The sequence below is a fragment of the Pleurodeles waltl genome, chromosome 10, assembly GCF_031143425.1.
Source record: "Pleurodeles waltl isolate 20211129_DDA chromosome 10, aPleWal1.hap1.20221129, whole genome shotgun sequence".
NCBI lineage: Eukaryota > Metazoa > Chordata > Amphibia > Caudata > Salamandridae > Pleurodeles > Pleurodeles waltl.
This window is the reverse complement of record NC_090449.1, coordinates 1,066,153,938-1,066,178,771: the sequence shown is the minus strand read 5'-3', so window position 1 is coordinate 1,066,178,771 and position 24,834 is coordinate 1,066,153,938. Positions and strand designations below refer to the sequence as shown.

General features: G+C 44.7%; 1 protein-coding gene across 1 annotated transcript in view; it reads right to left on the bottom strand.

Moving 5' to 3' along the window:
- SCRN1 (secernin 1) overlaps nucleotides 1-24,834 on the bottom strand; it is a 101,715-nt gene that overhangs the window by 56,789 nt on the left and 20,092 nt on the right. The window contains exon 2 of the mRNA XM_069212099.1: nucleotides 20,591-20,750. Within this exon, the coding sequence (XP_069068200.1) occupies nucleotides 20,591-20,749 (159 nt within the window). The 5' untranslated portion in view covers nucleotide 20,750. The remainder of the gene's footprint in view (nucleotides 1-20,590; nucleotides 20,751-24,834) is intronic.

Below are 24,834 nucleotides of genomic sequence, written 5' to 3'. Positions count from 1 at the left end.
AGTTAGAGCCCAGGTGACAATAACAGAACTTAGAGCCCAGGTGACAATAACAGAAGTTAGAGCCCAGGTGACAATAACATAAGTTAGAGCCCAGGTAACAATAACATAATTTAGAGCCGAGGAGACAATAACATAAGTCAGAGCCCAGGTAACAATAACATAAGTTAGAGCAGAGGAGAAAATAACATAAGTTAGAGCCCAGGTAACAATAACATAAGTTAGAGCTGAGGAGAAAATAACATAAGTTAGAGCCCAGGTGACAATAACATAAGCTGGAGCCCATGTGACAATAACATAAGTTAGAGCCCAGGTGACAATAACAGAAGTTAGAGCCCAGGTTACAATAACATAAGCTGGAGCCCAGGTGACAATAACATAAGTTGGAGCCCAGGTGACAATAACATAAAGTGGAGCCCAGGAGACAATAACATAAGCTAGAGCCCAGGTGACAATAACATCAATTGGAGCCCAGGAGACAATAACATAAGCTGGAGCCCAGGTGACAATAACATAAGTTGGAGCCCAGGAGACAATAACATAAGTTAGAACCCAGGTGACAATTACATAAGTTAGAGCCCAGGTGACAATAACATAAGCTGGAGCCCATGTGACAATAACATAAATTAGAGCCCATGTGAAATAGCATAAGTTGGAGCCCAGGTGACAATAACATAAGTTAGAGCCGAGGAGACAATAACATAAGTTACAGCCCAGCTGACAATAACATAAGCTGGAGCCCATGTGACAATAACATAAGTTAGAGCCCAGGAGACAATAACATAAGTTGGAGTCCAGGTGACAATAACATAAGTTACAGCCCAGGTGACGATAACATAAGCTAGAGCTCATGTGACAATAACATAAGTTAGATCCCATGTGACAATAACATAAGTTGGAGCCCAGGAGACAATAACATAAGTTGGAGACCAGGAGACAATAACATAAGTTAGAGCTCAGGTGACAATAACATAAGTTAGAGCCCAGGTGACAATAACATAAGTTAGAGCAGAGGTGACAATTAGATAAGTTAGAGTCCATGTGACAATAACATGAGTTAGAGCCCATGTGACAATAACATAAGTTAGAGCCCAGGTGACAATAACATAAGCTGGAGCCCAGGTGACAATAACATATGTTGGAGCCCAGGTGACAATAACATAAGTTAGAGCTCAGGAGGCAATAACATAAGTTAGAGCCCAGGTGACAATAACAGAAGCTGGAGTCCAGGTGACAATAACATAAGTTAGAGCCCACGTGACAATAACATATGTTGGAGCCGAGGAGACAATAACATAAGATAGAATCCAGGTGACTATAGCATAAGTTAGAGACCAGTTGACAATAACATAAGCTGGAGCCCAGGTGACAACAACATAAGATAGAATCCAGGTGACTATAACATAAGTTAGAGTCCAGGTGACAATAACAGAAGATAGAGCCCAGGTGACAATAACAGAAGCTAGAGCCCAGATGACAATAACATAAGTTAGAGCTCAGGAGACAATAACATAAGTTAGAGCCCAGGTGACAATAACATAAGTTAGAATCCAGGTGACAATAACATAAGTTAGAGCCCAGGTAACAATAACATAAGTTAGAGCCGAGGAGACAATAACATAAGTTAGAGCCCAGGTAACAATAACATAAGTTAGAGCTGAGGAGAAAATAACATAAGTTAGAGCCCAGGTGACAATAACATAAGCTGGAGCTCATGTGGCAATAACATAAGTTAGAGCCCAGGTGACAATAACAGAACTTAGAGCCCAGGTGACAATAACAGAAGTTAGAGCCCAGGTGACAATAACATAAGTTAGAGCCCAGGTAACAATAACATAATTTAGAGCCGAGGAGACAATAACATAAGTCAGAGCCCAGGTGACAATAACATAAGTTAGAGCAGAGGAGAAAATAACATAAGTTAGAGCCCAGGTAACAATAACATAAGTTAGAGCTGAGGAGAAAATAACATAAGTTAGAGCCCAGGTGACAATAACATAAGCTGGAGCCCATGTGGCAATAACATAAGTTAGAGCCCAGGTGACAATAACAGAAGTTAGAGCCCAGGTTACAATAACATAAGCTGGAGCCCAGGTGACAATAACATAAGTTGGAGCCCAGGTGACAATAACATAAAGTGGAGCCCAGGAGACAATAACATAAGCTAGAGCCCAGGTGACAATAACATAAATTGGAGCCCAGGAGACAATAACATAAGCTGGAGCCCAGGTGACAATAACATAAGTTGGAGCCCAGGAGACAATAACATAAGTTAGAGCCCAGGTGACAATTACATAAGTTAGAGCCCAGGTGACAATAACATAAGCTGGAGCCCATGTGACAATAACATAAATTAGAGCCCATGTGAAATAGCATAAGTTGGAGCCCAGGTGACAATAACATAAGTTAGAGCCGAGGAGACAATAACATAAGTTACAGCCCAGCTGACAATAACATAAGCTGGAGCCCATGTGACAATAACATAAGTTAGAGCCCAGGAGACAATAACATAAGTTGGAGTCCAGGTGACAATAACATAAGTTACAGCCCAGGTGACGATAACATAAGCTAGAGCTCATGTGACAATAACATAAGTTAGATCCCATGTGACAATAACATAAGTTGGAGCCCAGGTGACAATAAAATGAGTTGGAGCCCAGGTGACAATAACATAAGTTTGAGCCCAGGTGACAATTACATAAGTTAGAGCCCAGGAGACAATAACATAAGTTGGAGTCCAGGTGACAATAACATAAGTTAGAGCCCAGGTGACAATTAGATAAGTTAGAGTCCAGGTGACAATAACATAAATTAGAGCCCATGTGACAATAACATAAGTTGGAGCCCAGGTGACAATAACATAAGTTGGAGCCCCGGTGACAATAACATAACTTAGAGCCCAGGTGACAATAACATAAGTTAGAGCCCAGGTGACAATAACGCAAGTTAGAGCAGAGGTGACAATATCATAAGTTGGAGCCCAGGAGACAATAACATAAGTTAGAGCCCAAGTGACAATAACATAAGTTAGAGCCCAGGTGACAATAACATAAGTTAGAGTAGAGGTGACAATATCATAAGTTGGAGCCCAGGTGACAATAACATAAATTAGAGTCAAGGTGACAATAACATAAGCTGGAGCCCAGGTGACAATAACATAGGTTAGAGCCCAGGTGGCAATAACATAACTTAGAGCCCAGGTGACAATAACATAAGCTGGAGCCCAGGTGACAATAACATAAGTTAGAGCCCAGGTAACAATAACATACGTTGGAGCTGAGGAGACAATAACATAAGTTAGAGCCCAGGTGACAATAACATAGGTTAGAATCCAGGTGACAATAACGCAAGTTAGAGCAGAGGTGAAAATATCATAAGTTGGAGCCCAGGAGACAATAACATAAGTTAGAGCCCAAGTGACAATAACATAAGTTAGAGCCCAGGTGACAATAACATAAGTTAGAGTAGAGGTGACAATATCATAAGTTGGAGCCCAGGAGACAATAACATAAGTAAGAGCCCAGGTGACAATAACATAAATTAGAGCCGAGGTGACAATAACATAAGCTGGAGCCCACGTGACAATAACATAGGTTAGAGCCCAGGTGACAATAACATAAGCTGGAGCCCAGGTGACAATAACATAAGTTAGAGCCCAGGTAACAATAACATACGTTGGAGCCGAGGAGACAATAACATACGTTAGAGCCCAGGTGACAATAACAGAAGTTAGAGCCCAGGTGACAACAACAGAAGCTAGAGCTCAGGTGACAATAACATAAGCTAGAGCCCAGGTGACAATAACATAAGTTGGAGCCCAGGTGACAATTACATTAGTTGGAGCCGTGGTGACAATAACATAAGTTAGACCCCAGGAGACAATAACATAAGTTAGAGCCCAGGAGGCAATAACATAAGTTAGAATCCAGGTGACAATAACATAAATTAGAGCCCAGGTAACAGTAACATAAGTTAGAGCCAAGGAGACAATAACATAAGTTGGAGCCCAGGTGACAATAACATAAGCTGGAGCCCATGTGACAATAACATAGGTTAGAGCCCAGGTGACAATAACATAAGCTGGAGCCCAGGTGACAATAACATAAGTTAGAGCCCAGGTAACAATAACATACGTTGGAGCCCAGGAGATAATAACATAAGTTGGAGCCCAGGAGACAATAACATAAGTTAGAGCCCAGGTGACAATAGTATAAGTTAGAGCCCAGGTGACAATATCATAAGTTGGAGCCCAGGAGACAATAACATAAGTTGGAGCCCAGGTGACAATTACATTAGTTGGAGCTGTGGTGACAATAACATAAGTTAGACCCCAGGAGACAATAACATAAGTTAGAGCCCAGGAGGCAATAACATAAGTTAGAATCCAGGTGACAATAACATAAGTTAGAGCCCAGGTAACAATAACATAAGTTAGAGCCAAGGAGACAATAACATAAGTTGGAGCCCAGGTGACAATAACATAAGCTGGAGCCCATGTGACAATAACATAGGTTAGAGCCCAGGTGACAATAACATAAGCTGGAGCACAGGAGACAATAACATAAGTTGGAGCCCAGGAGACAATAACATAAGTTAGAGCCCAGGTGACAATAATATAAGTTAGAGCCCAGGTGACAATATCATAAGTTGGAACCCAGGAGACAATAACATAAGTTGGAGCCCAGGTAACAATAACATAAGTTAGAGCCCAGGTGACAATAACATAAGCTGGAGCCCAGGTGACAATTACATAAGCTGGAGCCCAGGTGACAATAACATAAGTTAGAGTCCAGGTGACAATAACATAAGTTAGAGCTCAGAAGGCAATTACATAAGTTAGAGCCGTGGTGACAATAACATAAGTTAGACCCCAGGAGACAATAACATAAGTTAGAGTCCAGGAGACAATAACATAGGTTAGAGCCCAGGAGACAATAACATGAGTTAGAGCCCAGGTGACAATAACATAAGCTGGAGCCCATGTGACAATACCATAAGCTGGAGCCCAGGTGACAATAACAGAAGTTGGAGCCGAGGACACAATAACATAAGTTACAGCCCAGGCGACAATAACATAAGCTAGAGCCCAGGTGACAATAACATAAGTTAGAGCCCAGGTGACAATAACATAAGTTAGAGCCCAGAAGACAATTACATAAGTTAGAGCTGTGGTGACAATACCATAAGTTATAGCCCAGGAGACAATAACATAAGTTGGACCCCAGGAGACAATAACATAAGTTGGAGCCCAGGTGACAATAACACAAGTTAGAGCCCAGGTGACAATAACATAAGTTGGAGCACAGGGGACAATAACATAAGTTGGTGCCCAGGTGACAATAACATAACTTAGAGCCCAGATGACAATTACATAAGTTAGAGCCCAGGTGACAATAACATAAGCTGCAGCCCAGGTGACAATAACATAAACTGGAGCCCAGGTGACAGTTACATAAGTTAGAGTCCACGTGACAATTACATAAGTTAGATCCCAGGAGACAATAACATAAGTTAGAGCCCAGGAGACAATAACAGAAGCTGGAGCCCATGTGGCAATAACATAAGTTGGAGCCCAGGTGACAATAACATAAGTTAGAGGACAAGTGACAATAACATAAATCGGAGCTCAGGTGACAATAACATAAATCGGAGCTCAGGTGACAATAACATACGTTAGAGCCCAGGTGACAATAACATAAGTTGGAGCCCAGGTGACAATAACATAAGTTGGAGTCCAGGTGACAATAACATAAGTTAGAGCCCAGGTGACAATTAGATAAGTTAGAGTCCAGGTGACAATAACATAAATTAGAGCCCATGTGACAATAACATAAGTTGGAGCCCAGGTGACAATAACATAAGTTGGAGCCCCGGTGACAATAACATAACTTAGAGCCCAGGTGACAATAACATAAGTTAGAGCCCAGGTGACAATAACGCAAGTTAGAGCAGAGGTGACAATATCATAAGTTGGAGCCCAGGAGACAATAACATAAGTTAGAGCCCAAGTGACAATAACATAAGTTAGAGCCCATGTGACAATAACATAAGTTAGAGTAGAGGTGACAATATCATAAGTTGGAGCCCAGGTGACAATAACATAAATTAGAGTCAAGGTGACAATAACATAAGCTGGAGCCCAGGTGACAATAACATAGGTTAGAGCCCAGGTGGCAATAACATAACTTAGAGCCCAGGTGACAATAACATAAGCTGGAGCCCAGGTGACAATAACATAAGTTAGAGCCCAGGTAACAATAACATACGTTGGAGCTGAGGAGACAATAACATAAGTTAGAGCCCAGGTGACAATAACATAAGCTGGAGCCCAGGTGACAATAACATAGGTTAGAATCCAGGTGACAATAACGCAAGTTAGAGCAGAGGTGAAAATATCATAAGTTGGAGCCCAGGAGACAATAACATAAGTTAGAGCCCAAGTGACAATAACATAAGTTAGAGCCCAGGTGACAATAACATAAGTTAGAGTAGAGGTGACAATATCATAAGTTGGAGCCCAGGAGACAATAACATAAGTAAGAGCCCAGGTGACAATAACATAAATTAGAGCCGAGGTGACAATAACATAAGCTGGAGCCCAGGTGACAATAACATAGGTTAGAGCCCAGGTGACAATAACATAAGCTGGAGCCCAGATGACAATAACATAAGTTAGAGCCCAGGTAACAATAACATACGTTGGAGCCGAGGAGACAATAACATACGTTAGAGCCCAGGTGACAATAACAGAAGTTAGAGCCCAGGTGACAACAACAGAAGCTAGAGCTCAGGTGACAATAACATAAGCTAGAGCCCAGGTGACAATAACATAAGTTGGAGCCCAGGTGACAATTACATTAGTTGGAGCCGTGGTGACAATAACATAAGTTAGACCCCAGGAGACAATAACATAAGTTAGAGCCCAGGAGGCAATAACATAAGTTAGAATCCAGGTGACAATAACATAAATTAGAGCCCAGGTAACAGTAACATAAGTTAGAGCCAAGGAGACAATAACATAAGTTGGAGCCCAGGTGACAATAACATAAGCTGGAGCCCATGTGACAATAACATAGGTTAGAGCCCAGGTGACAATAACATAAGCTGGAGCCCAGGTGACAATAACATAAGTTAGAGCCCAGGTAACAATAACATACGTTGGAGCCCAGGAGATAATAACATAAGTTGGAGCCCAGGAGACAATAACATAAGTTAGAGCCCAGGTGACAATAGTATAAGTTAGAGCCCAGGTGACAATATCATAAGTTGGAGCCCAGGAGACAATAACATAAGTTGGAGCCCAGGTGACAATTACATTAGTTGGAGCTGTGGTGACAATAACATAAGTTAGACCCCAGGAGACAATAACATAAGTTAGAGCCCAGGAGGGAATAACATAAGTTAGAATCCAGGTGACAATAACATAAGTTAGAGCCCAGGTAACAATAACATAAGTTAGAGCCAAGGAGACAATAACATAAGTTGGAGCCCAGGTGACAATAACATAAGCTGGAGCCCATGTGACAATAACATAGGTTAGAGCCCAGGTGACAATAACATAAGCTGGAGCACAGGAGACAATAACATAAGTTGGAGCCCAGGAGACAATAACATAAGTTAGAGCCCAGGTGACAATAATATAAGTTAGAGCCCAGGTGACAATATCATAAGTTGGAACCCAGGAGACAATAACATAAGTTGGAGCCCAGGTAACAATAACATAAGTTAGAGCCCAGGTGACAATAACATAAGCTGGAGCCCAGGTGACAATTACATAAGCTGGAGCCCAGGTGACAATAACATAAGTTAGAGTCCAGGTGACAATAACATAAGTTAGAGCTCAGAAGGCAATTACATAAGTTAGAGCCGTGGTGACAATAACATAAGTTAGACCCCAGGAGACAATAACATAAGTTAGAGTCCAGGAGACAATAACATAGGTTAGAGCCCAGGAGACAATAACATGAGTTAGAGCCCAGGTGACAATAACATAAGCTGGAGCCCATGTGACAATACCATAAGCTGGAGCCCAGGTGACAATAACAGAAGTTGGAGCCGAGGACACAATAACATAAGTTACAGCCCAGGCGACAATAACATAAGCTAGAGCCCAGGTGACAATAACATAAGTTAGAGCCCAGGTGACAATAACATAAGTTAGAGCCCAGAAGACAATTACATAAGTTAGAGCTGTGGTGACAATACCATAAGTTATAGCCCAGGAGACAATAACATAAGTTGGACCCCAGGAGACAATAACATAAGTTGGAGCCCAGGTGACAATAACACAAGTTAGAGCCCAGGTGACAATAACATAAGTTGGAGCACAGGGGACAATAACATAAGTTGGTGCCCAGGTGACAATAACATAACTTAGAGCCCAGATGACAGTTACATAAGTTAGAGCCCAGGTGACAATAACATAAGCTGCAGCCCAGGTGACAATAACATAAACTGGAGCCCAGGTGACAGTTACATAAGTTAGAGTCCACGTGACAATTACATAAGTTAGATCCCAGGAGACAATAACATAAGTTAGAGCCCAGGAGACAATAACAGAAGCTGGAGCCCATGTGGCAATAACATAAGTTGGAGCCCAGGTGACAATAACATAAGTTAGAGGACAAGTGACAATAACATAAATCGGAGCTCAGGTGACAATAACATAAATCGGAGCTCAGGTGACAATAACATACGTTAGAGCCCAGGTGACAATAACATAAGTTGGAGCCCAGATGACAATAACATAATTTAGAGCACAAGTGACAATAACATAAGTTAGAGCCCAGGTGACAATAACATAAGCTAGAGCCCAGGTGACAATAACAGAAGTTGGAGCCCAGGTGACAATAACAGAAGTTGGAGACCAGGTGACAATAACATAAGTTAGAGCCAAGGAGACAATAATATAAGTTAGAGCCCAGGTGACAATAACATAAGCTGGAGCCCATGTGACAATCACATAAGTTGGAGCCCAGGTGACAATAACATAAGTTAGAGCCCAGGTGACAATAACATAAATTGAAGCCCAGGAGACAATAACATAAGCTGAAGCCCATGTGACAATAACTTAAGTTGGAGCCCAGGAGACAATAACATAATTTAGAGCCCAGCTGCCAATAACATAAGTTGGAGCCCACGTGACAATAACATAAGTTAGAGCCCAAGTGACAATAACATAAGTTAGAGTCCAGGTGACAATAACATAAGCTAGAGCCCAGGTGACAATAACAGAAGTTGGAGCCCAGGTGAAAATAACATAAGTGAGAGCCAAGGAGACAATAATATAAGTTAGAGCCCAGGTGACAATAACATAAGTTGGAGCCCAGGTGACAATAACATAATTTAGAGCACAAGTGACAATAACATAAATTGGAGCCCAGGTGACAATAACATAAGTTAGAGCCCAGGTGACAATAACACAATTTAGAGCACAAGTGACAATAACATAAGTTGGAGCCCAGGTGACAATAACATAAGTTAGAGCCCAGGTGACAATAACATAATTTAGAGCACAAGTGACAATAACATAAGCTGGAGCCCATGTGACAATAACATAAGTTGGAGCCCAGGAGACAATAACATAATTTAGAGCCCAGGTGACAATAACATAAGTTGGAGCCCAGGTGACAATAACACAATTTAGAGTTCAAGTGACAACTACATAAGTTGGAGCCCAGGTGACAATAACATAAGATGGAACCCAGGTGACAATAACATGATTTAGAGCACAAGTGACAAGAACATAAGTTGGAGCCCAGGAGACAATAACATAAGCTGGAGCCCAGGTGACAATAACATACGTTGGAGCCCAGGAGACAATAACATAATTTAGAGCCCAGGTGACAATAACATAAGTTGGAGCCCAGGTGACAATAACATAAGTTAGAGCCCAGGTGACAATAACATAAGTTGGAGCCCATGTGACAATAACATAAATTAGAGCCCAGGTGACAATAACAGAAGTTAGAGTCAAGGTGACAGTAACATAAGCTAGAGCCCAGGTGACAATAACATAAGTTGGTGCCCAGGTGACAATAACAGAAGTTGGAGCCCAGGTGACAATAGCATAATTTAAAGCACAAGTGACAATAACATATGTTGGAGCCCAGGTGACACTAACATAAGCTGGAGCTCAGGTGACAATAACATAAGTTAGAGCCCAGGTGACACTAACATAAGCTGGAGCCCAGGTGACAATAACATAAGTTGGAGCCCAGGTGACAATAGCAAAATTTAAAGCACAAGTGACAATAACATATGTTGGAGCCCAGGTGACAATAACATAAGTTATATCCCAGGTGACAATAACATAAGTTGGAGCCCAGGAGACAATAACATAAGCTGGAGCCCATGTGACAATAACATAAGTTAGAGTCCAGGTGACAATAACATAATTTAGAGTCCAGGTGACAATAACATAAACTAGAGCCCAGGTGACAATAAAATAAGTTAGAGCCCATGTGACAATAACATAAGTTAGAGCCCAGGTGACAATAATAGAAGTTAGAGCACAGGAGACAATTACATAAGTTAGAGTCCAGGTAACAATAACATAAGTTAGAGCACAGGTGAGAAAGACAAATAAAAAGAACAAAGACATGTGAGGGAAGACAATGGTCACTGATGACATCTCAGAAGGACCGCGAGTCAAAGTCAAATAAACTTTATTTGGTATAAAATGCCATAAAACTATATGATAAAATCACATAAATACAAGAAACATTTAATCACATAATAAAAATAGGAAAATATTGTAAAACGTTTTTTAAAAAAGACATTAAATTGTCAAAAACTTCCAGATGTGGTCAGCATATGCCACAGCGAACATGATAATGCCTAGATACCTAAAAACATTTCAGATGAATTCCGCCTCCTGATACTAAGTGCACTTCTAATAAAATTGATAACCACACTCTGTTTTTCGATAGAGTCCGACTGCTGGAGATATTGAAAACCCAACCTATGTGACAACAAATTCGTAGGGTGCAACAATGGAAAAAGAAAACGAATGGGGACAGACTTGTAGAGTGAAGAAAACAGCTTTAATTGAATAGTAGTTTGAACAGAAGAGTTGTCTCAAGGGCAGGGTGGACGGTTGTCAGACCATATGCCTTGTTGTGGGAATGCAAACGGAAATCGTAATCAGTTCGGACGAAGCCTGGTGGGGTCAAATCTAAATTGTCTGTTTTCTACAAACAAATGAATACATCTCTAGCTTGAACGCAGGATCTAGTTGCAGATTCCTCTCCAATGAGGGCATTGCTGAAGGGGCAGCTGGACGAAGGCCCTGGCAATGGTCATACAGGAGGGACTTAATCCCAACTTTCATAGCTGGGGATGTTCGCTCTGGATTATTATACACTTCAGGCAGCTCCAGGGATAGACTAGAATTCCTGATATAGGATAACCAGGGAATCACAGCCCCCTCTTCCAAGGACAGACAATCTAATATCATCTTTTTCATAAGGCCAAGATCACTCAACCTCTATATCTCAGCCCATCTCAAAAGAGGGGGAGTCCAAGAACACCTTCAAGATGGGACAACCAAACCTCTGAGGGACAGAAGAAAGGTGGCTGTACTGAGGGGACCCACAATTATCTTTTGGGGAAGCTATTTTGTATTTTTTCAAGGCTATCAGTGCCCCCACACTCCCGTCCCGCAGGACACCATAGAAATCCATTTTGATTTAAACAGCGTCATCATTTTATTTACAGACTTGTGTCCCAAAGAACAGGCAAAAACAAAAATCCCTTCAATTGCTCTAGAAAACTGAAGGAATCGCTGAGTCAACAAAAGTGCCCACTTAAGTCTAGGATCAAATGGGATACCTAAATAATTAAAATTATCAACCTTTCAGACTAGCAACCCATTTATGTGGACATTTTATGATTTTCTCTTTCTGGGCCCACAAATTAGAATAAAAGATTTGGATTCATTGGCCTTCAGATCCAGGGCACTCACAAATTCTATAACTCCATCCAGCAACCGTTGAAGGCCATTGGCTGTCCCGGCTAAGTGTACCGCTCATCACCATAAAGAAGAGTTGGAACATAACGATTTCCCACCCGCGGGATGTCTGTCTTCTTCTGCAGGAGATGACCCTCCAGGCCACTTATATAAATTAAAAACAAAAAATGGGCTAGAATACAACCTTGGGAGACACTCGGTTGACATTTTGTAGGAAAAGTAAGATCTGCCAGTTGGGCAATAACGAATCTTCACGGAGGTGACCCAGTGAAGTCTACATAACAAAACAAACTTTTTCCCCATCCTAAATCTCCCAGTATATTCTATAATTTGGACCTATTAACGGTACCAATGCACTTAATAGGTCCATAAAAGCGAAGCGCAAAGCAGACTTTTTTGCATAAACATATTTTCCTGTTAGAAGAGAGAGGTTAAGACACTGTTGTGTTGTCCCAGTGCCCTGTCTAAACCCATACTGAAGGTCTGAGATCATGTGGGTTGTGTCTGCACAGGCTTCAGGTTTCACCAAGAGTACCCTCCCCAACCCAGGGTACCCTCCCCAACCCAGGGTACAGTCTCCAACCAAGGGTACCCCCACAACCAAGGGTACCCTCTCCCACCCAGGGTACCCTCCCCAACCCAGGGTACTGTCCCCAACCCAGGGTACCGTCTCCAACCAAGGGTACCCTCCCCATCCCAGGGTACCCTCCCCAACCCAGGGTACCGTCTCCAACCAAGGGTACCCTGTCCCACCCAGGGTACCCTGTCCCACCCAGGGTACCCTCCCCAACCAAGGGTACCATCTCCAACCAAGGGTACCATCTCCCACTGAGGGTACCCTCCCCAACCCAGGGTACCCTCCCCAACCAAGGGTACCCTCTCCAACCCAGGGTACCCTCCCCAACCAAGGGTAACCTCTCACACCCAGGGTACCCTCCCCAACACAGGGTACCGTCTCTAACCAAGGGTACCGTCCCCAACCCAGGGTACCCTCACCAACCCAGGGTACCGTCTCCAACAAAGGATACCCTCTCCAACCCGGGGTACCCTCCCCAACCAAGGGTAACCTCTCCCACCCAGGGCTCCCTCCCCAACCCAGGGCACCCTCCCCAACCCAGGGTACCCTCCCCAACCAAAAGTACCGTCCTCAACCCAGGGTGCCCTCCCCAACCCAGAGTACCGCCTCCAACCAAGGGTACCCTCCCCAACCCAGGGTACCCTCCCCAACCCAGGGTACCGTCTCCCACCTAAGGTACCCTCCCCAACCCAGGTACCCTCCCCAACCAAGGTTACCCTCTCCAACCCAGGGTACCCTCCCCAACCAAGGGTAACCTCTCCCACCCAGGGTACCCTCCCCAACACAGGGTACCCTCCCCAACACAGGGTACTGTCTCCAACTAAGGGTACCGTCTCCAACCAAGGGTACCCTCCGCAACCCAGGGTACCCTCCCCAACCAAGGGTACCCTCCCCAACCCAGGGTACCCTCCCCAACCCAGGGTACCGTCTCCAACCAAGGGTACCCTCCCCAGCCCAGGGTACTCTCCCCAACCCAGGGTACCATCTCCAACCAAGGGTACCCTCCCCAACCCAGGGTACCCTTTCCAACCCAGGGTACCGTCTCCAACCAAGTGTAGCCTCCCCAATCCAGGGTACCCTTCCCAACCCAGGATATCCTCCCCATGACCCTTTAGTCATGGTATCTTGGACTTAAGTATTTTCTTTCTGGTGGCATTCTGGGTGACCACGAGCATCATTCCTCTCCTCTTCTGAGGTGCCATAAAGGCTCTCAGGAGCTCTGTCTGAGAGTGCAGGTATCACTGTGGACACAACAATTTAATGTAAAGTGATTTAGTACAAAGGGGCGAACATTGAACATGCAGCGCATTAATCGATAACCACGAGAGACATCTTTTAATACAGGCAACAAGCACTTCCACCACCAGGGCCTGCCACGGACCCTGAACAGACTCAGAAAATCTCCAAAGAGGAGATCTATGAGGTTTGAGAATTCTGCACAGACATCCATTCACACCCATGTCTTCATTCAACCAATCAGTTGAAAGACTGGGCAGCTTATCCTCCATGAAGGCCATGCTACACCTTGCCTGGTCAGAAGGCGGAAGGGGGAGGTCTCTTCCTAAACACCTGTAAATAGCACTCTTCCCATGGAACTGAGGCTTACATCAAGGTCCACTATCTATTAATAGCTCAGTGCTCCAACTGCTTCCAGCCAAGAGTCAGTGGTCTGTAAAGGTCTGTAAAGGTCTTGCTTTACAGTCCACGACAACTTAGAGTCTGGTGGTTAGTACATGGAGTGTAATATTAGTTGCAGCTTCAACAAACATGTTGTCTATTCAGCATCATTTGTCAGTACCGTGGATGCATTTGTACATCAGCCACAATCCTTACATTATCATCTGTGTCTACAGGGCTGTAATCCAACATGTTCACATAACTGGGCGTATATTACACTTATCAGCTGTACCCCCTTTACTGTCAGGAGTGAAACCACATTTTTAAAAGCCTGTGTTATTTTATAACTATTTATTGAGCATACGGTACATGCTTACAAAGAGCTCTTAAGTCCTTGTCTAGCAACGTTTCTTGTCGGTTATTACTGCCTGAATAGTTACGTTTTGTGGGTGTTGTGAGCTTATTCAATTAAGAGGTCTCTAAAGATAACAGCACTGTACAGCGCTAGGAAGCTCCACTTCTGGGCACTCCTGGGAGCCCAGTGCTACTGCTGCAGCTGTTGTAAAACGAATAATGAAAGAAGTCTGAAAAACTGTTTTAATCAACAAATGTCCAGCAGTGGTCAGACACCTTAAACATGATGCTGGCAAGTGACCCCAACAACTGTATGTGACCTTACCTTTGAACATGTCGGCTTGACAACCATAAACAAGGGCAGTCAAGTGCTCCTCAACTCACAACACAAACCTTCAATTATATTTGTATTTTTCTTAGCAATGATCTCCTTTCTGTAGCACCGAAGATCTCACCCGCATCCTTCATTCACCACTGATGGCATTATGAAATATACTCTTATAACTGAAGTTACAACATCAGCTGGAAGGTGAACCAATCACCTCCTGGAGATTCAGATTCTGTAACCACTACCCCACCAATCACGGGCCAGGAATCAAAGCCATCTTAGAATGCCCCAGAGATACCCCACATGCTGTGGAATGATGCAGGCACGCGCAGTCACTTCTTTCCAGTGAAGATGCGCCCAACAGTCCTCGGGAAGGGTACATTGTAGTAGCACAAAGCTTTGGAAGCTTGACACCTGGTTCTTCACATCACGACACATAGTAAATTTTTCCAGAGGTGTGTTTCCCAACTGCACCAATGGATCCTTCATCTGAATAGCATAGACGTAATATCTTAGAGTCGCCTGCTTGCAAGTAATCTTATCACTGAACCAATTCAGAAAGGACCAAGAGGGAGGCATATAATATAATATGATATGTGATATGATATAATCCACCTTGTCTTTCAAAAATATCATAACCGTTCATGCCAACTAGGAAAATCCCCATTGTAAATTGCATGACTATTATTGAAATGTAATTTCAAAATTAATGTTGCACTTTCTAACACTGTGATCTATAGGCATAAGCTTGCCCCCTTCCAATGGTTCCTTAGACGCTTGGACCATCGAAGCTTGTCACACTGTCCAATAGACAATGCCATAAAGGGTTCATTGACTTATCAGAGATGGTTAAGTTCTGAACTTCCATACTAGGTCATTGGTGAACCGCTAGCCAGGAGCCCCTGATTATAGGATGGGCGGAGCAGTATTCCCAGATTGACACCACTCCGCCCAATTATGTCCAGCCCAGTGTTCCCGCAGCTGGACATCACTGATGCAGAAAGGCTGGACCCCACTTTACCAGCGTAAAAAGACCACGCCCCCCACCTGACCCGCATCCCTGCCACGGGGGAGCATGGAACACTTCCCCCTAGCAACCATGCCTTTGCTGCAACCTGATGAACAGTTCAACACCCCTCGCCTCCAGCATCCTCCCCTTGCTTCCTTCTACCACCTGCGTAGAGGAGGCGGGAAAAGAAAGTGATCTGTCTTTGGAATAGGGGCATCACCTGCAGATTTGTACCAGCTAAGCCTGAGTACGCACATGATGCCCCATCCTGGGGAACAAATACTGATAACACCTGGAATTCCATTCAAGGACTCTCGCTGGAGAAGTTATTTCTACCCACACGGTATCCCCACACATACATCTGCCCACCTTATAATGTCTACAAACCAAAGGCAAATTTTTGGAGGGAATTCTATCAGTTGTCAGAATTATAAGGTATCATACCTGCAGCACCTCAGAAGCCAGCAGCTTCTAACACTGCTCCAGCACTCATTCAAACCCAACCATATCATATGTCACATTCATTCATATAACCAAACCTTCCTATTGCAACATCTGGAATGCCATTTTTAAAGACGAAACAGCCCCACAGATGTTGTGGTATTCAAAGTTATGTGAGACCATGGAGAATCTAATTTAATTTGATATCAACAATTTTATTGCAACAAAGGACCCTGACAGCAGTATTAGACCCACCAATTACCCACCCATTACCCTTCCATTCCTCCACTAATCCACCCGTCCGATCAGGTGATGGTTTTTAGCGACTTGCCTTACATTTCACCCACAAACTATCTGGAACTATCGACTACTTGTGTTTCGTGGCCACGCTTACGTCCTCTCCTCATGCAGACCCACAAATCTCAGTTATTCAAACCGTAAAATCCACCTCTGCACCAACATACCCTCCTGGTGATAGTGCGCTCTACAAATCTGCATAACATAACAACCTGTGCAAGATGTAAACTGGTAACAGAAGCATAGCTGGCAGGTACAAAGCCAAGATGTCTTGGTAAAAATAGCTCTGTGTTATTATTAATAAATATTTGCAACATAAAATAAATTTGTCAAAGTATGGTGTCACTGCTGAAAATAGTGAGGCAGCAGCCTATGAGTGAAATGAAGGCCTTGCCTTCTGCACATATTTGATTTTAAGGCCCTGAGGACATATTGGCTAATATAAGGGTTGTGTCAGTGCTGCACATGCAGTCAGGATCCATTGGAAGTTCTTGCTTCTCAGCAGCTCAGGTTGTACCCTTACAGCTCAACTAGCCTTCAGCTGTCAGGCCCTTTGCATATCAGTACACATTGACATGGTACCACAATTAACTCGTCAGTGACTGGTATCTTCTACATTTCTGTACATGGTCTGTCTTAGGAACTGTCTTCTGGAACTCCGAGTCTCAAGGACTTGATGCAACACTGGGGACTTTGCCGCCTTCATAGTCTAGTTTTGGGTTTGGGTGGCAAATACACAACCCAACATCTGTTTTTGCCCAAATTCGGATCTTTGCACACAACAACCAACACTTCCAGCATTCTCAATTGATAGAGAAGCACCGAGCATTTACCATTTATTACTCCAGGGGCTTGACCTGTGTTTGTGCCAATTGTAAATGGCAGAGCCAGATGGCAGGCTTCCCTCCTGATGAGGTCCACTGACTTATTCCACTAGGGCCGAAACGTCAACAGCTTAACACTGAGGAGACAAACCAAGGACACATACTTGCATTGACTCCACTCTTTTGAAACTGTACTTCACTTGTCTCATGATGGAGACAATGTGGTCATAGTGCAGACCTTGTTACCACCATGAGGACCCTTCACTTATTTTCTTCTTCAATTAATTTCTTATGCATCGGTTGAATTTGCATTATAGTAATTGCTTTTCTCCCACTATCGAGATACAATATATGAGACTTTTGGTGAATGAATCCTTGGGAACTATTGTTAAATTTCCTTATGTATTACCCAGATTGCTTGGGAATAAAGGTCAGACCTGGGACATTAATTCTTTGACTCTAGCTTTGCAGGGATCAGTAAGGGTATGACACATGCCACAGCATATCTGGTGTGTTTGAAACTATTGGCCACTTTTGTGTAGCAAGAGATGACTAAATAACCACAGAAATATAGAGAGAAAGTATTTCAGATACAGCAAATCACCCTCAGTAGGTCCAGTACTTGCCCTCTGGTATTGAAGCTCATGGTGGGTTTGCAATCTTAAGCACAAGTTGTTGCAACATACAGCTCCCTCAACCTATGGCCTTCATGGGAGGTGTATCTTGAAGCAACCATTAACTCCCAAAGTGTTAATTGAGCAATCTAAGATAACCTGATGGATCACCTCCCTATGTGCACTCCTAACACAGGAACTCACCTGAAACAGAGTACCGCAACCCCTACAATCTCCATCAATCCCCACAAATCACAGCTCCTTCTAGTAATAAGTGTGGTGAATCACAACACAGAAAAAATGCTGTATGCTGGCATCTGAATATAAGCCTTAAAGCCTTAAGGCCTGACTCCCTGTTCCTCTTAGACCTTGCTTTCGTTCTTTGGTTTTACATCTCAAAGATAAAGCATAGATTACGTGTAAAACGTGGATACGACAATGGTGGGATCTAGAATATGACGTGGGCTGTGTTGCCCAAAACATTGTTTCTAAAGCCATAAACTTTGTTCTACAAATCCCTCTAGCAGATATTATTGTAACACCTATAACCTTTTTCTGCAAACATAAAGAGTGTGTAAATGAGTAACAGGGGATCAGGGTCCACAGAACAGGTGTTGAGAGGATGACATGTTTTTAGGACACAAACTGCAACCTGTACATTTGTCAGTTAAGCAGCTAAAACAGTAGGATTATAGGTCTAGGTAAGCAAAAGCTATTGGTGGCCTGGCTTCAAGTCCAGGGTAAACCATGCTTTGACTCAGGAATATACCTCCCCTTGGCTGGTACGGAGTGAATGCACGACACGGGTGCCTTAGAGTTAAGAAGGAGAGTACTGAGTGCGGAGCCTGCGTAGGTCCAACAATTGTCTATCTTAGAGAGGACAGGGCCTAGGTAACTTCAAAAGAGGAGTCTTTAGAGTTCTCACCATCTGTCTTTAAGAAGCACTTGGGACACTCTTCTCTTCAGGCGAGGTCACGTGACCTAGATCGTGGAGCAAAAGGATCCTATGAAGTCCCCCTACCAGGCCGAATGGCTCATGGCTTACTCGATGGAACGATGCTCTCATCCCAGAAACCTTAGGTTGTCCTGAAGGACAAAACCTTTTGGCACAACTTGCCACACAACCTCGTTGACTTGCAGGCTGAAGTGGTAACTTATTTGGAAAGGGACAAGAGAGAGCCCTTCACAGTCTCACCTGCCTATACCTTGGGGCGCAGCATTCACTGCAGCGTTGTAGACGTTTAACATTGATTTGCTTGCATTAAACAATAGGACACAATAGCCATAGGACTGCACTGGAAGCCAGGACATAGACCCCTGAAGAATGCATAGATAAACAGGAGAAGCATTTCCAATATGGTCTAGCTGTAATAGGGGTTGGACCACCCCAAAATAGCACCTGAAAGTTGGGGTGTGGTCCCCTCACAAGCACAGCCATTGCAGAATGTAGATGCTTTCCAAACAGTTGCCAAGATCTGAGTGTATGGACCCATTCAAATGTTGGCGATGATTACGATGGGACTTAGGTCAGACGGCACTTGCGATGAGGGGGGGTCAGGTGCAGAAGGTGCAGAAGGAGCTGCGACCTCCAAGGATTACCATGTCGCTCATGCTGGGAGGTTTGCACAGCTACACACTGCACTGGAGGTTTCGGGGGGGGGCTGGATTCTGCTTTGCTGCAGAAGGATGGGGGCTTGTTGTACAAGGGCAGGAGTGGTTCACAAGAGCTAGCTGACTTCACAAGTCCAGCACTGACTCCGGAAGTGGAAAGTTTGGTGGCAAAAGGCAAAGGCCATGGGGTGGGCTGGCATTAGGTGATGGGGGCTCACATTAGGAGGGTGAGCAGGCTGTTACAATTGCAGTTTAGCTTCTGCATAAATGTTGGCCCAGGCGATGCATAACTTAGAATCTTTGCATGTGGAGATACATTCTGGGAAAAACCGGGCTTGTGTATGGAAAAGGATATTTTCCTGCCTTTAAAACTATGGTTGTGTTGTGACCCTCCCAGGGACATCTTAAGAATTTTGGGGGCCTTAGGCCAAATGTATTTTGGGCCCCCTGTTCAGAACAGCTTTGGATTAATGGTCACATTTCAGCTCTTTCACGCCCTCTTTGGGCAGGTCACTGACGGTGCACAGACACCTGGCCAAATTCTAATCTGTTTACATCTAATGTTCAGGGGTAGTGGGGGGTGTATTCAATATTGTAGCACAGCAGCAGCAGCTCAACAATATTACTGCAAATAATCTCTGTGGCACCGCCCATTCCTCATATGTGAGGTCCTGTGTTGATCTAAAGGAAACATTTTAGGGCGGTTGCATGAAACATAAACACAACATTTTCATGCAAAATGTCTGTAATAGACACTTACACATCACCAACATTAAAAATAAATTACAGGGAAACTGTACTTTAAGCAATCTGTTTAAGAATTATTCAAGGTCACCAGGACAAGACTCTGCAGAACAGAGCTGGATCTATCAGGGGCCCCTGGAAGGCTAAGGCCCGGGGCCAGAGCGCACTGCCTATGCCTCAACCCGTCTCTGGGGCCCGCCGCTCACCTGCACTTCGCTCTCAGGCGGATGTGTGGCCGCTGGGACGTAGACCACTTCCTGGACCTCATCTTTGGGGCGCGCGGAGTTCTTTCCGAAGAGCACGTGGCCAGCTTCACCAGAGGGCGGGAAAGCCACGAAGCAGTAACTGGGCGGAGCAGCAGCCATCCTGAGACAAAGGGAAAGAGGCAATAAGACTTTCGCAAAGACCTACGTAGAGGAATAAGATTTTTAGAATAAATCTTTGTTGATTTGGAAAAGGAAATAACTTGTTAACAAAGACTACAGATATTTACCTAATCCACAGTAGGGAGTTAGCGACTGTCGCCCAAATGTGTTTAATCATGGACTGCAAAGATTTACATAGTGAGCAATATTAGTTTCAGCAGATGTGATTTAACAAGATCTGCAGAGGTTTATGTGGTGTTCAGTGGGATATGTGTCACTCAGATTTGATGAGTGCAGAGATTTACATAGTACACAGAAAGTATATTAGTGACCAGGACCAACAGAGCCAAATGGATGAGAGACAATTGCCTCAAACTCAACTCTGAGAAAACAGAAGCTCTTATCTTCGGGAAGAACGCCTCTATATGGGACCACAGCTGGTGGCCAGCAGAACTCGGACCATCACCTACATCGACACACCATGCATGCAACCTGGGCATCATCGTCGACAGCCATCTCACCATGAAATGAAAAATCAACGTAGTCACCACCTCCTGTTTCCACACCCTTCACATGCTCCGCAGACTCCTTAGATGGATCCCAACCAACACCAGGAAGACCGTCACCCAGGCCCTCGTCACCAGCCGCCTCGATTACGGCAATGCCCTCTAACGCCAGAATCGCCACCCAGTTCCGCAGAAGACTCCAGACGACACAAAAAATGCGGCCAGAATCATCCTGGACTTCCCTAAAAAGACCCACATCACACACCCCACCTCAGAAGCCTCCACTGGCTCCCCACCCACAAGAGATGCCGGTTCACGCGTGCATGCCAAAGCCCTACATGATCCAGGACCGGCCTACATCAACCATCGACGGAACATCCACCTACCCACAAGACACCTGCTCTCTGCCTCACTCGTCCTGGCACACACCCCGCATCCGTCGCAGCTGCAGCGGAGGCCACTCCTCCTCCTACATTGTCTCCAAGTCTTGGAACAACCGGCCCCTACACCTCCGAACACACCCTCCATGATGGACTTCAGAAAGAAACTCGAGACCTGGCTTGTCGATGGAGACACAGCACCCCCAGCACCCAGCTACCCCTAGGGGTGACGGTGCTGCGCTATACGAATGCTGATTGATTGACTGAGTTTCACCAGTTGTGAGTTAACAAAGGTGTGCAGAGATTTACATAGTGTTCAGTGGGATAAATATGAGTGTCACCCAGATGTGAACTAACAAGGAGTGCAGAGATTTATATCATCCACAGTAGGATATAACTGAGTGTCACCCAGATGTGAACTAACAAGGAGTGCAGAGATTTATATCATCCACAGTAGGATATTACTGAGTGTCACCCAGATGTGAACTAACAAGGAGTGCAGAGATTTATATCATCCACGGTAGGATATAACTGAGTGTCACCCAGATGTGAACTAACAAGGAGTGCAGAGATTTATATCATTCACAGTAGGATATTACTGAGTGTCACTCAGATGTGAACTAACAAGGAGTGCAGAGATTTATATCGTCCTCAGTAGGGTATTACTGAGTGTCACCCAGATGTGAACTAATAAGGAGTGCAGAGATGTATATCATCCACAGTAGGATATTACTGAGTGTCACCCAGATGTGAACTAACAAGGAGTGCAGAGATTTATATCATCCACAGTAGGGTATTTGTGAGTTTCACCAGATGTAATTTAACAAGGAACACAGGTTATCACCCGGTTCTCAGGAAAATAGATGAGAGGTCTAAACATCTGCATTTTACGAGCAACACACACTCAATTTGTGGGAAGATGGTATATAACAAGGTATGATTTACCACAGTAAGCAGAGTAACTCCGTTCCCAGGAAAGTAGTCCATAGGTATTCTCAGATGTGATTGACAGTGAACCTACAGTAATTCAGTTTCTAGGAGAACATTAGGGTGCATGGCCGTTCTTAGTTGGTGGAGCGATTTGTCTGGTTAATTCCGATAACGAACGAGACTCCTCCATGCTAACTAGTTACGCGACCCCCAGCACCAACTGTAACACCAAAAACGTGATCTATTTGATCAGATGCCCCTGTAACCTCAAATACGTGGGTATGACCTCAAGAAAGGCCGCCACAAGAATCTGTGAACATAGGAGCACGATCCTTTGTAAACGAGAGGCCACTAAATTGACTAACCACTTCCTTTTGAAAAAACATTCTGCAGATGACTTAAACTGGACGGTCATAGAGCAATTACCTCCATCGACCTCCAATATGACACAGAGACTGCTCCAGACCGAACAACGTTGGGTCTGGAGATTACACACGGACACCGATGGTCTCAATGACGAGATCCCCTGGTTCACACTCAACAAATGAGTTCTTCGACTAAGCTATGAGTCCTCCAATCCTTCCGCCTCTGCCCCTGCTTCCACCCTTAGGACCCCGCCCCCCCCCCAACCCCACAACCCCCCCCCTTCCCCTCTTCCTGACCCCGACCTCTTGCTCCTCCCCCTGCTGGTTTCACCTTCTTCTCCTTCCCCTTCTTGGTTTCCTTTTTCTTTGACCCCTCTTTTTCTCTGCTCTTCTCTTTCACCCTGTTTGTCTAACCCCCTACCTTGTCTCTTTTCAAAGAAAGTCTCCCCATCACTCTCTCCTGCCCTTGCCCCCTCGTTTCCCTCTCGGTTTTTCACCCCCTCCCTTCGCTTTTCCTTCTTCTCCCCCTCCTTGTATCCCCTTTTTTCTCCCCCCCCTCCCCTCTCGGTTGTCACCCCCTCCCTCCCTCCCTCCCTTTCCTTCTCCTTTCCTTCTCACTCTCTCCACCCTTTTGCATCTCTTAAACCCCCCCCCTTTCCCTCCCCCCCCAAAACCCTCCCTCTTCCTCCGTTCCTTTTCTGTCTTCTCTTTTCTCTCTCCACTGGGCCACGGGACCGCTGTTAACTACGTTTCCCAGCGGCCACCGGGAACGCGAGACTTCCGGTTGTGGCCTTCGGGCCGGAATCTTCCGGCCTGGGCCCCACCCGAGCATTCACTCGCATTCATGCCGGCGCCCCGGCTCAGCTGGGGCGCCCGCCATTACGGCGACCACTTCGAGGTCCTAAACGCAAAAAGGCCCGCGGCGGTGATTGACTTGAATTGAACTCTAATTACCGCGCTAACAGGGCGCACCTGGAACATCTTACAGCCATAAATGGATAGTTCTCCCTCAGCCACTTGTCACAAGCGGTCCAAGGAGAGGACGATATAGGCGCATGGCGAGCGTCCCCTTTGATGTAGTGAGTGGCTGCACGGGTCACATGCAGCACAGATAAGCCTCCCTCATTAATTTTAACCTTACTTTCTACCTGTGTTTATGACTATTATCCATAGCCACTTCGGGTTACTACTTTTTCGATTAAGCAGTATCTCTTTATTTTAGCAATGATAGTGGGTCCCTAGTGGGAACCACCCCCCTAATGCCCCCCTGTATCTATCCTGGCCCCCCTGTATCTATCCTGTTCCCTCCCCTTCCTCACTTTGTCTTTGTGTCCGTCTCTTTCTATGTCTTCCCTTAGTGTTTGACTATAAGGGGACACTCCCCCTCCTGGATATCAGAGGCTAGCAGCCTCAATAAAAGGGTAAGAATTGTAATTCCCTGCTGTGGTAGGACTGTCCACCTGTATAGATAGATATACCCACTTGGTCACTCCACGCATGTATTTTGCCTATTTGAACATATGTGTTATGTGCATGAATGCATCCCCTTGACACGTGTGCAGTTGGTTGGTTTTGCAGTGCTGTGTGCCACTAGTGTTCTAATTGTTTGTTTATCCCCCATAGGCCGCCTCAAGGTAATTCCTTGGGTAAGGTAGACCTTTTATTTCACAATCTTTGACTTTCACATAGAGTAATTTTCTCCAACGTGAGACTTAGGGATCCTAGGCCCTGACGAATGCCCCGAGACTTTCATTGGCTCACTTCTGAGGGCAGAAACATGTTGGCTATTAGTTAGGTGACCCTGTGAGTCCTTGTCCTCACAGAGGTGTCCCAACCCCCGTTTTAATTACACCAGTCAGATACCACTATTAAATTTGTTACTCCACACAGGTGTCTGCTTAGGT